The sequence below is a fragment of the Gracilinanus agilis genome, chromosome 1, assembly GCF_016433145.1.
Source record: "Gracilinanus agilis isolate LMUSP501 chromosome 1, AgileGrace, whole genome shotgun sequence".
In the NCBI taxonomy this organism is placed as follows: Eukaryota; Metazoa; Chordata; class Mammalia; order Didelphimorphia; family Didelphidae; genus Gracilinanus; species Gracilinanus agilis.
Genome location: NC_058130.1, coordinates 185,005,379 through 185,021,554, shown reverse-complemented (window position 1 = coordinate 185,021,554; position 16,176 = coordinate 185,005,379). Strand labels below are relative to the sequence as shown.

The 16,176-nt window shown below is 39.3% G+C and overlaps 1 protein-coding gene across 1 annotated transcript in view; it reads right to left on the bottom strand.

Annotated features, from left to right (window-relative positions):
- The window catches only part of ABCC1 (ATP binding cassette subfamily C member 1), a 115,082-nt gene that overhangs the window by 17,518 nt on the left and 81,388 nt on the right, over window positions 1-16,176 (bottom strand). The window contains exons 20-25 of the mRNA XM_044678427.1: window positions 14,938-14,964; window positions 11,636-11,720; window positions 7,096-7,225; window positions 4,305-4,512; window positions 2,726-3,036; window positions 1,234-1,433 (exon numbers count right to left, since the gene is read on the bottom strand). Coding sequence (XP_044534362.1) covers window positions 1,234-1,433; window positions 2,726-3,036; window positions 4,305-4,512; window positions 7,096-7,225; window positions 11,636-11,720; window positions 14,938-14,964 — 961 coding nt within the window. The remainder of the gene's footprint in view (window positions 1-1,233; window positions 1,434-2,725; window positions 3,037-4,304; window positions 4,513-7,095; window positions 7,226-11,635; window positions 11,721-14,937; window positions 14,965-16,176) is intronic.

Below are 16,176 nucleotides of genomic sequence, written 5' to 3'. Positions count from 1 at the left end.
ATTGAATACAATGATCACCCTTGGTTCCAAAAGACAAATAAATTCCTGTAGTTATAGAGGTGGGAGCCTGGGGATGAGAAATGCTTCATATGCTGTCAGATGAAGCCAGTTTTCAGTTGGTTTTGCTCTATTATCCTGTAAAGGTGGTATACTGAGAAAGGACTGTCATAAAAAAAAAGTTCTCAAGAAAACTAATTAAAATATATCATAGCTTCCTGATTTTTTAGTAGAGCAACCAACATGTAATTTCACCTTCTCTTGATGACTCAGAGACATCAATTATTGTAGTGTTTCTTCATATGATGCCCTCAGGGATTACCAAGATTGTTTGTCTCTGAATTAAAAAGGCCTATTCTGTGCTTTAAACTTCCTGTATCATCAGTGCTGATAAACCACAAATCCAAAAGAATGAAGATGAAACATAATTCACACCCAGAAAGAGAGATGATGAATTAAAAATGCAGAAAGATATACATTTTTGGATATGGCTAATGTAGGAATTTATTTTGCTAGATTATATAGATATATGTTGAGGAATTTTTTTTTGTCTTTTAAAAAATTGTTCTTTAATAGGTGAGGGAGGTTATTAGAAGTTTATTTTTTTTAAACCTGTTAGTTAAAAATTTTAAAAAGAAACAAATACATCAAAATGCTTTCTTTCTCAATGAAGGAAAAGGGTAAGGACAGGAGAATTTAAAAATAAAAAAATTTTTAATAAATGCTAAATTTTTTTACATGTAATTAGAAAAAAGAAAAATATTTTAAAATAAGAAAAAAGAAAAAATTCCTGTTTATTTTTATAGGGATAGATCCTTTCCCTTCTTAATTACTGCCATCATTATCTTCCTGCTTCGAAATTACCATCTTATTTTATACACAAATGTCTGGCAGAAACAAAAAGTTTCTCAATGGATATCTGTCATAAAGCCTGTGCATTTTGAGAAGAAAGCATGAGACTGTCTCTAGTCCATTATTGGGAAATACTGGCATAATGTCTGAGTGAGAACCTAGAGATATGTTTATATTCTTCTAATAAGAGTGTCATTCAGAAGCTTTCTTTGCTAATTTTCTGGGCTCATAGCTATATTGGCTGTTAAAAGTCTTACCTACAAAATAATTGGGATTTTGTTACCTTTCAAAGGACTCCCAGAAACCTGCTGATTTCAATAGAAAACAAGATAGTCTCTTCTGAAAGAAAAATGCTAGGTAAGGTCCAAGAGAACACTAGCTCACCTGTTGGCCACAATGCTAGGGTAATAAGCTTTCTGATTTTCGTCCACCTTCAGGTCACTCTGACGGATAAAACGTTGTTGTTCCTCAAAGGCACGGATGACGCTGACACCCAGGAGAGTTTCGTTGAAGTGTGAGTACACTGGGGACCGGCTGACTGACTCTAGGCGCTTCAGCTGGCGTGAGGAGGCCACATAAAACCTCTGAAGGAGAAGGTCGACAAGCAGAATGTTACTCTTTATAAGTGAATCCTTTCAAATTCCTCCCCTAAAGACTAAGGGGAGCCACAAGCTCTATGCTTGTAATGTACAATCCAATTCAAAGAAGCTCTTAAAACCTTACAGGTCCAAGCAACCCCAAAGACTGTCAGGGAAAGCCTAGGGGTAAATAGTCACCATCATTCTAAAGCCTTGACTACCTACTTCTTGATTTTAGGCTGAATTTGATTTAGTGCTTTTTGTAGGGCCTTTGAAGTCTCCAAAAACCTCATGCAATTAGATCTATCTAGATCTCTACATCAGTATGCTACAAAAGGCTCTTTTCTCGAGGATTCAGCAAGTTAAAGGGTTTTGCTAAAATGAGTATACCTATCACCATGCATTTGTGTGGGGGTGGGTATGTGTGTGCAAAGATGATCTGGTCTATTTCACCCCCAAATTCCTAACAGAACTAGTAGCCTTTTGTTTAAAGTATAGATCAAATTACTATCTCTTAGTTTACTCCCTAACATCTGATCTTCCTTCCTAGAGCTAGAAGCTAATATAAAATCCTATAGTAAAAGAAATGGAAAACATATCTCAAAGCCAAGTTATTCCTTTCTTTTAGATGATGCTTTACACTTCCTAAAGCATTTTCCAAGACGCTTTCACCTGATCCTCATAATAAAGTCCTTAGTGTAATATCTGCCACAGGCCTTGCTTGTCACAAGCAAAGGTGTCAAACAGGGCAGCCCCTAATATTCTCAAGTGGGGCTTGAACCAGATTAAAATATAATTGGGAGGAGGCAGCTGGGTGGCTCAACGGACAGAGAGCCAAGCCTGGAGACAGGAGGCCCTGGGTTCAAATCTGGCTTCAGATACTTCCCAACTGTGTGCCCCTGGGCAAGTCACTTAACCCCCATTGCCTAGCCCTTACCCAGTATTGATTCTAAGATGGAAGGTAAGGGTTTAACATATATATGTATGTATGTATATAAATATACATATATATATACACACACACACACACACACACATATCTATAATTGGGAAATGTCCAATAAAATAAATGGAAACACTATAAAGCATAGATAATGTTCATTTGTGGTTTTCTATGGGGTGCATAGGGATCCACTATTCTGAGAGTTTGACATCACTGGTCTTGAACTAATGCTAAGACAATGATCCCTGATGACTAAAGGAGGAAGTGGAGCCATGTCTGATTTTGCAATATAGCTTGGTCTATCACCTATTCTAATATTCTAAGCATACCATGACATAGAGTTCCAGCCACTTACCTGCACAAAGAAATAGATGAGGCCAAGGGGCGGGATAATGATGGCAGCAATGGGTGTGGCCAGCAGTATGATTATACAAGCACCGATGACGTTGAACAAGGATCCCATGAACATCTTAATGATCTGAGGAATCATTGAGTCTACTGTGTCCATCTCCTTAGAGAATCTATTCACGAGATTCCCACTGGGTGTTCGTTCAAAGAAGCTCATGGGGGACCGGAGGACATTGTGGAGGAGGTCCAGATGCAGGCGGCGGGAAGCAAAGATGCCCCCAATGGATACTGCCATTGAGTAGCCAAACACAGCAAGACCTAGGATACACCATGCCATCATTTGGGAGATCAGCTCAACAAAGGAGATTGCCTACACTTGTTTGGACCTAACTGTTTACCCTAACTTGGACTGTAAGCTCTTTGAGAACAGGAGTTGTCTTTTGGTTTTCTTGAAAAATATTGTCTGGCACATAGCACCCATGTGTCTATGTCTGGCAAAGTTAAGGCATTTAATAAAAATTTTTTTGTCAGTTTATTGATTGACTGACTTGGGAGAAAGAAACCAAGATCTTCTCAGTAGGTTACATCATTTCTCTAGGTCTTAGACTCCCTCAAATGTAATTTGTCAGTTGGATTTGTTTCTTTCCTTGTCACCAGGGTCCTTAGGGGGTTTGAGAAATAGCTCAAGAATGGACTTCACACTTAAAAACAAAACCAAAAACTATTTTCTTGTATTAATGTATATACAGAGACTGCAAGTCCAAATGATGATTTGCAATGCTGATTTTGTTGGGAAGAAAAGTATTTTATGTGAAGCATGCTATCCCCTAATCTTGGGAAGGCATCTAACGATCAAAAGGTATTTGGTAGTCTCCATAGGATTAAAAGTTACTGGACATGTGAAAGGTTCCATCTTTAACCTTCGTTTAAAACTCTATGAGTGGATTGAAAGCCAGGCCTAGAGATGGGAGGTCCTAGGTTCAAATCTGGCCTCAGACACTTCTCAGCTGTGTGACCCTGGGCAAGTCACTTGACCCCCATTGCCTACCCTTAACACTCTTCTGCCCTGGAGCCAATACACAGTATTGACTCCAAGAAGGAAGATAAGGGTTTTATTTAAATTAAAAAAAAACTCTATGAATGAAATTAAAAATTTTAAAAAGGTCTCCATGGATGTGAATCAGATTCATTTGTTGAAGTCCCCTTGAGTGGTTCCCCCCTTACCACCAAAGCTAAATAAGCAGAAAAATAAGGAGACTCCATTTATCTTCACTGCAGAGAAGTAGTGTAATTCAACAGACACAACCACTTCTTTACTAATAAGGGTTCCTTATTAACATTTTGAATCTAAGTTTCCTCATTTCTAAAATAGCCACAGGAGAACCTTCCCTCTACCCAACTCACAGTGCTGAGGTGAAAAGTAAGTTTAGTTTTAAAATATGAAAAACAAAACAAAAATAAAAACAAATTTGAAAAATAATGAGTACCTCTATTCCTATCACCATCTCTTTAGTACTGGCTTCAAACAGATAACAAGAGAAGGTAAAACTTCCTAACCTAAGGATATGAGATCTAGACAGGCTCACCTTGAGAAATGCCCAGAGCACCATACACACTCAGTCGGACATTTGTGTGCTGCTGTGTCCCATTGACCACAGGATCATCAGTCCATAAACTGAGCCAATAGTTGGAAGCCAAGGAGGCTACATGGTTACATATAAAAAGGAAGATGCTCAGAAAAGAGATAAAAAGTCCAATAGCTTTCATATAATCCCAGTACACTGACAGCTTTACCTAAAAACACAAAGGAGAAAAGTCACTTCACAAAATTAAAACACAAAACAAAAACACACAAAAATGCAAAAATACAAAATAACAGTTATTTTCCCCTCCAACCTATGTACTCCTATGCAGACAGCTAAGGACTAAGTCACAGGTTCCAGAACCAGGGCCTAGAGTAGGTCTGGTCTAGGCCAGGGGTCGGCAACCTTTTTGGCCATGAGAGCTATGAACGCCACATTTTTTAAAATATAATTTCGTGAGAGCCGTACAGTGCTCACAGTGTGCTCCTATAACAGCGCCTGACAAAAAACTGACTTTATGGCTCCTGCAGAAAAAGCCATCAATGGAATAGACTTGGGGTTAATGACATCAGCAAGACAGTGTATGATAAACCCAAAGAGCCCAACTTTTGGGACATGAATCCACAATTTGGCTATTGTCCTCATATCAGCAAGCCCACTCCTCCCTCTGCTGTCACTGTTTCCCTCATGCAGAGTATTCTCCACTCTCTTATCCATTCCAATCTTGTCCAGCCTCTAAAGCTTGGAATATGTCTGAGCCTCTCCCAGGAGCCTTCCATTGGTCCAACCCTCCAACTCCAACCCTCACTTGGTCTCCTTCCAGCTAGAATTCTTATATTACATCAAGTCTTTGGCCTATTATATAGCATAATTATATTGTTTTGAATTATTAACTATTGTTTCATGTCTGTTAGTCTTGTTCCCTCAACTAGACAGTAGGCAGAAATTACACTTTTTTTTACAGTACCTACTACAATCATGAACGTTCGGTAAGACATTAAAGACATTTGCTGGTTGACTGTCCAACTGAAAATTATAGCTTTGGCATTATTCTCAGTCACTCAGAAAAAACTTCCATTTCCTTATAGCCTGGTTTGGTTCAGTACACTATGCTATCTCTCTTGAGCCCCCACATCCTTGCCTACTGCCCTATCTTTATTATATAGAATATAAGGTCTAAAGCAAGGAAATACAGGGAACCAGGAGGGAGTTACTATAACCTAAGCTAGATATTTCAGTCTTTTTTATCTCTCTGTCTCCTGCCCAAATGACCCTTCTTTGGGAAATGAGGCATGAAAATAGGGAAAATGGATATCTCAACAGTATATCCTATAATGCTCAATTATTCTCATTCTCTGAGCACATATAGAGAAGTTAAAAAGCAATAGGGAGGGAGTGGTCATTGTTGACTTCTGGTGACCTGACTCCCTAGGAAAGGTTTTGAGCTGGAAGGCAAGAAGGAAGCAGGTGGGGAAGACTGCTGAGCCAGACAAAAGGGGAAAATTAGCTCAAATTTACTGAAGATAGCTTGGGTTGAAAGGATTAGTGATGTGGAGGTCAGTTCCCCAACAAAAAGTCAAGGGGTAAAGGTAGTTATGATGCTAAGCCAGATTTCAAACTTCTCACTTTTCAGTCTTGCATCTCTTCTAATCTTCTGTCTCTTCTTTTTCTGCTCAACCCTCCTTTGGACACCATCTTTCAGTATGTGAATGAAGCCAACCCCTACCTCTAGGGAGTACTTTGTGGACAAGGTTCTCTCACAGTCTTTAATAACAGGCATCCATAGATCACATTCATATAGTGATTTACTTTACAAATAGTGTGTATAAATATCATCCCTATTTTACAAGATGAGAACACTGAGGTTTGGAGGTTAAGTGACTTGCCTATCGTCACCACACACACACACACACACACACACACACACACACACTCACTCACTCACTTCAAGTCTCAGGGTGTAGCCACTGTTGTGAATGGCAAACCTGAATACTAGAAAAGCTTAAATCCAAGAGTTGCAGCTTTATCAACTGAATAAAAGTTGCAGCTTAACTATCAACTAACTTATGGCCATGGGAGAATGAATTTAGCCCTCTGGATCCCTTTTTCTTCATCTATAAAATGAAGAGAGTGGATCAGATCATCTCTAAGGTTTTTTTTTTCTAACTATAAAGTTATATGAGTAATCTATGATCTATTAACTAATTTTCTTACTCTATCTCTTTTTTTCTGATTTGGGGGCAATATCTTCCATACTAGCATCACTCTCAATGGGTCAGGAAGGGCAAGGAGAAATGGTAGTACTCTAGGATGACTACTATGCTACTCAGGGGAGAAAATAGCCATCACTAGGTCTGATGTGGCTTTACACAAAGTATAGATTTAAAAATCTGTACCATTTAAAATTTGGGGGCAGATAGGCAGCAAAGTGGATAGAATGTCAGAAGTCAGGAAGATGTGAGTTCAAATCCAGCATCAGACACTTACTGGCTGTGTAATTCTGAACAAATCACTTAATCTTATTTGCCTCAGTTTCATCAGTAAAATGAGCTGGAGAAGGAAATGGCAAAACACTCTGATATCTTTGCCAAGAAAACCCCAATTAGAGTCATGAAGAGTCAAATGCAACTGAAATGACTGAATAACAGGTTTTAAGAGTTCAGATAATAATCCATCTCTTCTTTCTTTAAACATGGATAATCCAAAATTCATTCTATTACAAAAGTTGTGAAAAGCCCTGCAGCTGATTGATCAGCAAAGGGCAAGCAGGGCAGGAAGATGGCTTGGATTTTACCTGCCCAGTCTTGGCTTTATCAGCCTCCATCAGCTTCCAGGCATCCTTTTGTGTTTCAGAGTTCTGCACATCAGCTGTGCTATTGTGCTTCCCAGGTTCTGTGCTATAGGAGGAGGAATTACTGAGCTGTCTAGAGAAAACAAAACAGAGGGAAGGTCAAACCTTTGTAATCACAGGTGGGGCCTAACTCCCAGTACCTGTGAGCACACAGGTAAGAAATCTCACGGAGAGCAAGAACATCCCCACTGCCCACCCTAGGCTTCCAGGATCCAAAAACAAAGTGTCTCTGAGTAGAGAAAAAATTTGAACAAGGAGACTCGATGTAGTGGCTGGCATACTGAGCTGAGAGATCAGGAGATGTGGGTTCTGTCCAGCTGTGCCACTGCACCTGAGCCTTGGATTTCTCAGAAATTCATCTCTCAGGGAAGCTACGTAGCTCAGTGGAGAGAGCACCAGGCCTGGAGTTGGGAAGACTTGGGTTCAAATATAGCCTCAGACACTTCCTAACTGTGTAGCCCTAAGCAAGCCCTTCACCCCAATTGCCTAGCCCTTACCTTTTCTCTGCCTTGGAATTGATACTTTTATCAATTTTAAGACAGAAGGTAGGGGTTTTTTTTTAATTTTAAAAAGAAATTCAAGTCTCCTTCAATTAGAACTCCTAGAGCATATTTTTTAAAATCCAATCCAATAAGCATTTATTAAATGCCTAATATGCACAATACAAAAAAAATAACAAGTTGTGTCCTCAAAGAGTTTACATTCCACTGAGGCTAGATTAAGGCTTTGAGCCTGGTCATCTAGGGAATATCCAACACTTCTACCAAGCACAGAGCCTAACACAACAGTAGATGCTTTATAAAAGCATCTAGATGTCATAGCTCCTAGTCCAGGGTTCTTTCTCTCACTGCACTGTACTAACAGTAATCTTTCTTCCTGGTTATCTAAAAGTCAGAGTCCAAAGTTCATTTCAAGTGGATGCTAGTGTGAAAGGAAATTCTTGATTCTCTTTGTTTATTCTGAGTTTACACTTGTGAAAAGGGAATCCTTTTCTTTGCCTAGTTGGAGTTAAAACTTTGGTTAACAATAACTTAAGTACCCCTACTTAGTACCTCACTAGATTGTGAGGACAGGATTAACTCTCCTTGGTCTACCTTTTGACAGAATCAACACAAGCTCAAACTAGGTAGAGGAGTTTACAAGCCACTTACTAAATTCACACCCTGCTTAGTGCTAGGTGAGAAGTTAGTAAGATACTTGGAGAGCTCCACCCTTTTTTCTAAGTCAAACAGCCAGAAACTTTTGAATTCTTTTAAGAGTTCACACACTCAGAAATGTGTGGATTCTAGGAGGAGAGTTAACACCTTAAGAGGTGAGAAGTCAATCCCACAGACACTGACGGGACAATTTGGAAACTGTTATTGGCCCCTGTGAAAAGGATTAGGGACAGGAAACTACCATAAAAGACAGAAAATCCTTCTGGCTAGGGTAGTCTTATGAGTTGAGTCTCATGGAGAATGTCTCCTGGAGACAGTCTTAGAGGGAACTTCACTGGAGGCTGTGACGAGAATCATGGCTTCAACTTAGATTCTGACTCCTAGACTACTTCCTTGGGTGAGTGAAAAGGGCTGACCACTTTCCCATTTTCCTAAGAGAATAGCTTTCATCTTGGAGGAGGCCTCATAGTTAATCACTACTGGCCCTCCTGGTAGAGGACTAATATAGGTATTTTCTCTAACCTCTCTCACATTTCTCTACTTTATTGTTTCTCCTCTATTTTGTAAATAAACTTCTAGCTTGAGATATAATAACTTCGTTGACCACATCATTTCACATAATTTAAGTCCAACCACTAAATTTAACCTTTACACTAGGAAGCAAAGCCTAGTAATCAAATTAATGCTGATACCCTAATGGAAAATTGAGATTCCCTAAACTAGATTCAAAGCTTTGAGCCTGAGGAATATCCCACACTTCTCCTGGTACAGAATGCTATATAAATGTCAGCTATTGTTATCATCGCTTCTTTTTTTTTTTTTTTTTTTTTTTTTAATTTTTAACCCTTAACTTCTGTGTATTGGCTCCTAGGTGGAAAAGTGGTAAGGGCGGGCAATGGGAGTCAAGTGACTTGCCCAGGGTCACACAGCTGAGAAGTGTCTGAGGCCAGATTTGAACCTAGGACCTCCTGTCTCTAGGCCTGACTCTCAATCCACTGAGCTACCCAGCTGCCCCTATCGTCACTTCTTGAGTGAACAAACCCCTTCTAGTCAAAGTCACCATGCCTGAAGTTTCATCTATGGTTCTTCATATGATTATTGATAGTTTTGATTTCTTCATTTGAAAACTGCCTTTTCATATCCCTTAATCATTTATCAATTGGGGAATGATTTGATTCATCTGTGGTTCTTCAAAACACATTTTCTAAAGACAGAAGGGCAAGAGCTAGGTAATTGGGGTTAAGTGACTTGCCCAGGATCACATAGCTAGGAAGTGTCTGAGGCCAGATTTGAACCCTGGCTCTCCTGATTCCAATCCTGAGTCACATTAGCTCTTTATGAGGGGCTATATTTGAAACTTGATTTTAGAAAAACACAAGCAGCATGGGTATTGGCAATGCATCTATTTGCTTGCTGGGGAACTTGTTAAACCAACTCTAGGGAGATTCAACAAAACTGCAAGGAAAGCCAGTAAAGAACTGGGGTGAGATAATTACCAGTCAAGTAAGTGTCAGAACAAATAAAAAACAGCCAGGTTGAATGAGGTGGCCACTGAGGTTCCTTCCAACTCTCCAACTCTTTGATTTTTTTATACTAAGAGCATCCTGGCCAGAGAGTTTAGATACTCAAGCTTGTGTAAGCTCACTTCCTTCTGCCACTGTTCCTTGAATCCCCAGTAAAGCATCATCATCATGATGCTTACTACATACTGTCCTCTGTTATGGTTATTACAGAACTTTGTAATACTATTACAAAATTAAAATTGCAAAACTAAAACATTGCCTCTACTGAGATGTAAGCTTCTTAAAGACAGGAACTGTATCTCACCTATCTCTGTATTTCCCATAGCACCCAGCACACTGCCTTATACTTTTAATAGCTTCTAAAGTAAATATTTAAATAATCTGATCTCTGAATAAGACATCCCTCTTCCTCCCTCTCAAGGATCCTGGGAAGGCTGATGATCTCACATCCATCATAACTGCTTCAATTTATTTTGGGGAAGTTGAAAGAGGGTTAAGAAGCACCCTCCGAAATTCTTTGAGAATGATGGACTAAGGAACAGCTGGCACTCAAGAGAGCCTAGACATATGTGTACATATAGAAGGTGAGCTCCTTAAGGTCAGGAATAGCTACATTTCTGTTTATACCTCCAGGGCCTAGCAGGTCCTAGAACATAGTCAGGCACTGGGTTAAGGCCTGGGAAAACAAAGGAAAGTTACACTTTGCTTCAAAAGAGAAAACACAAAGGTACATTGGCATATGTAAAACAAACAAGGTAACTTTTTTAAATATTAGGGAGTGGAGAGGCAACAGTACCTAGGGAAATAAATGTAATAAACTGTTGCTTGACTAAATGATTAGAGAGAGAATAAACAAGCTTTTCTCCCCCTGGGCAAATAGTGCCCAAACAGTTTGGGGATGCCTGCAAAAGCCAATCTTTTCTCCCTGAGAAAATGGACATCCTTTCAGTCACAGGAAACTTTACAAAGTTAGCTGGGTTGGCAGCTCTAAGCCTACTTCTTCCACTTTTACTCTGACCCTGCACTATCCTTACCCTCACTTCCACCTTGGAATGTCCTGCTCTCCTTATTATACCCATGTGCACCCTATTTCCAGTGCTGATATCTCCTTGTCGAGAGGGTTAATTCCTCCAGGGCAGATCCCATTATATGCCTGTTCTTTATTAAGCAGCTTAAATCCCAGGATTTTAACAGATCTTCTGCATACCAAATGCCCAATGACTGACGTGTAATGACAGATGTGTAAACTCTGAAAGGAAAGGTTTTTCAATATATGGCCAAATATATCAGAGCACAAGTACTCCTTGTCTCAATGGTTATCAGAAAGATGTCTGGACAAAACAACCATATTCTTTCCAGTTTCTCATTTTTATTTTATTTTATTTTTTGGCTCCCTCAAATAAAAGCAATTATTAGTGGTCTCAGATCATATCACGTACCAACCTCCAGGGAATCTGTGATCTTGTGTTCTCGAACAGCTAGCTAACAATAAGCATCCTGAGCTTGTTCTCAAGGTTCTTCAAGGACAAAAGGAACAGAGCTGACATTTCATATTTTACAACTCAAGCTAAATGACCCAAGAATCCACACCATGTAGGGAACCTTAGTGTCAAGAAGGATAGACTTACTGCAAAAACATGAGGTGTCGTAGCATACTGCTCCAATTTCAGATCAGTCAGAAAAGAGGCAGAGAAATTCCAAGGACATTCACAAATTCAAACACACACTCAGACACATACACAGCCAGCCAATCAGACAGACAGACAAACACACACACGTACATGTGCATGTGCAAGCACCTACCTTTTTAGCTGTTTCCCTGCGATTTCATTTATCAGAACTCCATTCTCCATCTGCTTTACTTCCTTAACGGCTGGACCATTGGTACCTGTTAACCCAATGAAAAGGAGAAGCAGAATGAATGGGTTCAAAAAGCTAATAAGTACTACAAAGGTCTCATGGGGGAGGACTACACATACTACACAGGGTATTCTAAAAGTCTTAGTTATGATTTAAGCTATTAAAACTCATTAAAGTTTCTATAATAAGATATTTGGGGTATCCTGTATATTTGGTATATGTAGTGTCCAACTCAACAGAAATAGATCTCTGTTGGCCACATATTGACTTAGAAAACCACAAAATTAACATTATCCACATTAAAATGTAGTTTTATTTATCTTATTGGATATTTCCCAATTACATTTTATTCTAGTTTGTGGCCTCCACTGGAAGTTGTGCAGGCCCTGGGATGCAACTCTTCTGATTCAGGAAATCCCTTAAAGAACATAAGAGGGCAGGGTAGTACTCAGAGGATATGTGAATTAAATTTTTGATCAGTTGACTTCTATTTGAAAGGCACATGGGATCCTGCTATTTAAGTGAACCTGTTTGTAAAGCAAATAGTTGCCTTAGAATAGTAACAATAGCAATGCCCAGGGAGTTGGGAGGCCAGGCTTTGAATCTGATGTTAAGTGGTTGTTTGGGTTTAGGCAAGTCACTTTAACCTGTCCAAGGCTCAGTTTTATTTTCAGAAAAATGAGAAGAGGACCATAGAAAAAAGTATGATAGATTGAAGAGCTTAGTCTTGGAGTCAGAAAGACCTAGCTTCCATTGCCACTGATAATGCATACCAAAGGTATGAACCTGAACCAGTCTTTTAACTTGTCAGTGTCCCAGGAAACCCTTTAGGTCTATAACCTGCAGAGTAGGTGCCAGATATGTACTAGCAAAGAACCTTTTTCCTCACCGAGTGTCCCTTAAGTCAATTAAATCATAGCTTTGTTTTAAAAAACAATTTTTAGGATTTAGAGGTGGGAAAAACCAAAGGGACTTCATCTAATGACCTAATTTTACAGATAAGTAAAATGAGGCTCAGAGATATGAAGTGACTTACCTGAACATACAGGTAATAAGTCATAGAAGTAACATTTAAACTATCAGCATCACAGGGTTGTTGTGAGGAAGACATTCTATAAATCTTATGGTGTTATGCAAAAGCACATTATTATTAGTTGTCACTGTTGGGTGGTGGAATAATCTCAAGGTACCCAATTTGGTTTATCCTTCTGGCAAATCAGATCTCATATAAAGGATGTGCTTGTAGGAAGATACACTTTTATTCAGAGTACTGCCTATACAGAAAACAAAAATCACCCTCACTCCACCCACTGGAAAGTAAGGAAGAGATAGATCAGATAAGCTCATGTCTGGAGGTGGAAGGTTGATCAATGGACACCATCAAGGCGAATCTTCCTGTAAAATGTGTAAGACATGTTGCCTTGGGAAGGCTATGTAGAGTTTTCCCTAAAGCTGTGCTGCAAAGGCTACATCAAGATCTAAGTCCATTTCTCAGAGTGAGTATTGTTATTTGAGGATTCTTTGATAAAGGCACCAGAACAGGTGAGGTGGTCCTCTGATGGTCAGTAGGACAGTCTTTGGGATACCTGATCTGAAGAAGAAAGAAAGCTAACATGATGTTGTTGGGATCCAATGGAACAGACAGAAAAAAGGATAAATTTCCCCTCAGGCAGATACTCCTGCTTTACTTCCCTTCTCTCCCCACCCAACCAATCAACAAACATTTATTAAGTACCTACTATGTGCCATGCATTGTAAGAGGCCCTGGAGATATAAGTATTACAATGAGAAAGATGGTCCTGCCCCCAGGTTGCTTATATTCCATGGAATCTGCTAACATTATATATTTCCTCTTTTATAATGGCTAGAGAAAAGCTAATCTGCTGGAGGCCTTTCTTTTCAAATTATCAAATACTACCATATAAAGAACAACAACCAGAAAAAAAGTGAACATTGTGAAATTATAGAGAACAAACCTGGCTACAAGGAAGAGATATGAGAAGGCACCTCTCCAGTACTATGCAGAGATGGGGAAGTCCAAGGGTATGGAATTCTGCATATATTGTATTTTTTTCAATGTACTGACATTGTTTTGAAGACTTTGAAAAAATATTTCTCTTTTAATTTTTTTCTTACAAAAAATTATTCACAATAAGGGATGAATTACTGGGAAGGTAGAAGATGAATACACAGTAAAATGTATGAATTTGAATTTCATACATTGAAAATGTATGGAAAAATATGAAAACAAAAATAATTAATAAGATTTTTATGTTAAAAAAGTGACTTTCCTTGTGGCTGAAATCAGTTCCCTTCTTACAATGCATATCAAGCACTAAAAGACAAGATAATGAGTACTTAATAATGAGAACTGGGCCACCCAGGGAACTTCAGAAAGGACCTCACAACCAGACTATCTCTGAATGCAGAAACATCCTTTGGCTGCTGCTTCTGTTTTTCAGAAGGAATGTCCTCAAAATGTTCGAAGAGTTGCTTGACCCCATCCCATCCTTATTCCAAACCCAGAAGCTCAAAGTAAGTCCACAGCACATCATCTATACTTGAAGAAGGCTTTATGATTAAATCCTTATCTGCTCTAGCTATTAAAAAACTTCACTTCTGACTACTTTCTCCTCCAATTTTCCCCTATTCTACCATAGGGCCCCCGTCCCCCACCTCTCAAGAGTAAACTGATGTTTGAAGCATATGGCGGCCATAGTTGGACAGGATCCTGTGCCATATTGGCCGAGATCCATGTTGGTGAACCTATGGCATACGTTCCCGAGGGGGCTGCTCCCCTCCCCCTCTCCACCATGCCTGAGGCCATTTCTCACATGACCTGCCCATCTGACCAACAGCCCAATGAGAATGCTTCCTCCCTCTCCTGTCTGGGGTAAGAGGGCGGCTCAAATGCAGAGTGAGGGTTGCAGTTTGGGCACTTAGTCTCTAAAAGGTTCTCCATCACTGGGTTAGATGGTGGCCCTAGAAACAAAGGTATGAGTAGGGAATGCCTATGTTAAGCAAAAAGATCATTACATCTTTCTCATCACAATAAGGAATGCACTTAGCTTTATTATTATTATTATTATTATTATTATTATTATTATTATTATTATTAGGTGAGGACAGCAGGAGCAGAACCTAACTGGTATTCTTTTCACAATCATGCAATTCACAATAGAAGCTAGTCTACTGCCTTGTACCTACAAGGACTAGAGCTGGGGACTAAGCCAAGTAACACCAACCTTCCTCCTCTGCCACAGCCTTCTTGCCTATAATCAGGAAAACCAAGAGTTACAAAAAAGTTAAAAAGTCAATTAAAAAAAAATCCTTACATTATGTCTTCGAATCAATACTACGATCCAGTTCCAAGCCAAAAGACCAGTAAGGGCTAGGCAATGGGGATTAAGTGACTTGCCCAGGGTCACAAAACTAGGAAGTGTCTGAGCTCAAATTTGAACCCAGGATCTCTCATCTCTAGAAGGCTCTAGGAGAGCCTTGCTCTCAATCCACTGAGTTACTCAGCTGCTCCCATGCCCTGCATTTTTATATTGCATATATTTATATATACACTCATCTATTCCATTAAAATGTGAGGAACCGAGTAGGGATTATTTCGTTCTTGGTACTTTTATCTCCAACTACCTAGTACTGTACCTGGTTTACAGTAGGCATTTAGTAAGTGCTGGATGATTTAAAGATTAAATGAAAATCTGTCAGGTTTATATTTTACTCTAAAGGCAGGAAGGAGCCAATGAGTTTATTAGGAGGGGAATGCTCGGATTGTGCCGTGGGAACATTATTTGGTCAGTTGTGGGAAGGGGAGACAGAATCAATGAGGGCGGACCAAACTAGGAAGTTGTTGAAATCATAGAAGCAAATGGGAATGAGGGTTGGGGGAGAAGTGAGAATAATGTTGTGAAGGTAAAAATGATAATACTTGGCAATGGAATGGATAAAGGGTAGGAGAATAATCTGGATTATGAACCTGCATTACTGGAAGAAGGATGATAAAACCCTCAATAGAAATGGGCATTTGGAGGAAGATTTGTCTATTCAAATATAGAAAATCTTCCTTCTCTGCAATCAAAATTGGGGGGGGGGGGAGTTTGCTCAGGGTTTTTTTTTTTTTTTTTTAAATTCTTACCGTGTCTTAAAATAGATACTAAGTTTCTGTTCAAAGGCAGAAGAACAATAAAGGCTGGCAATTGTAAGTCTTCTCCAGGCTCACACAGTTGGGACAACTTAGTCCAAATTTGACCTCCTATCTCTAGGTTTGGCTCTCTATTCACTGAGTTACCTAACTACCCCCACCTTAAAAAAAGAATCTTAAAAATATTTGTTTATATGCAATTGAGAAAAAAATTTAAGGAGTAAGGAAGAAAAGAAAGAAGGGGGGGAGAGAAAGAAAGAAAAAGAAAGGAAGGAAGGAAGGAAGGAAGGAAGGAAGGAAGGAAGGAAGGAAGGAAGGAAGGAAGGAAGGA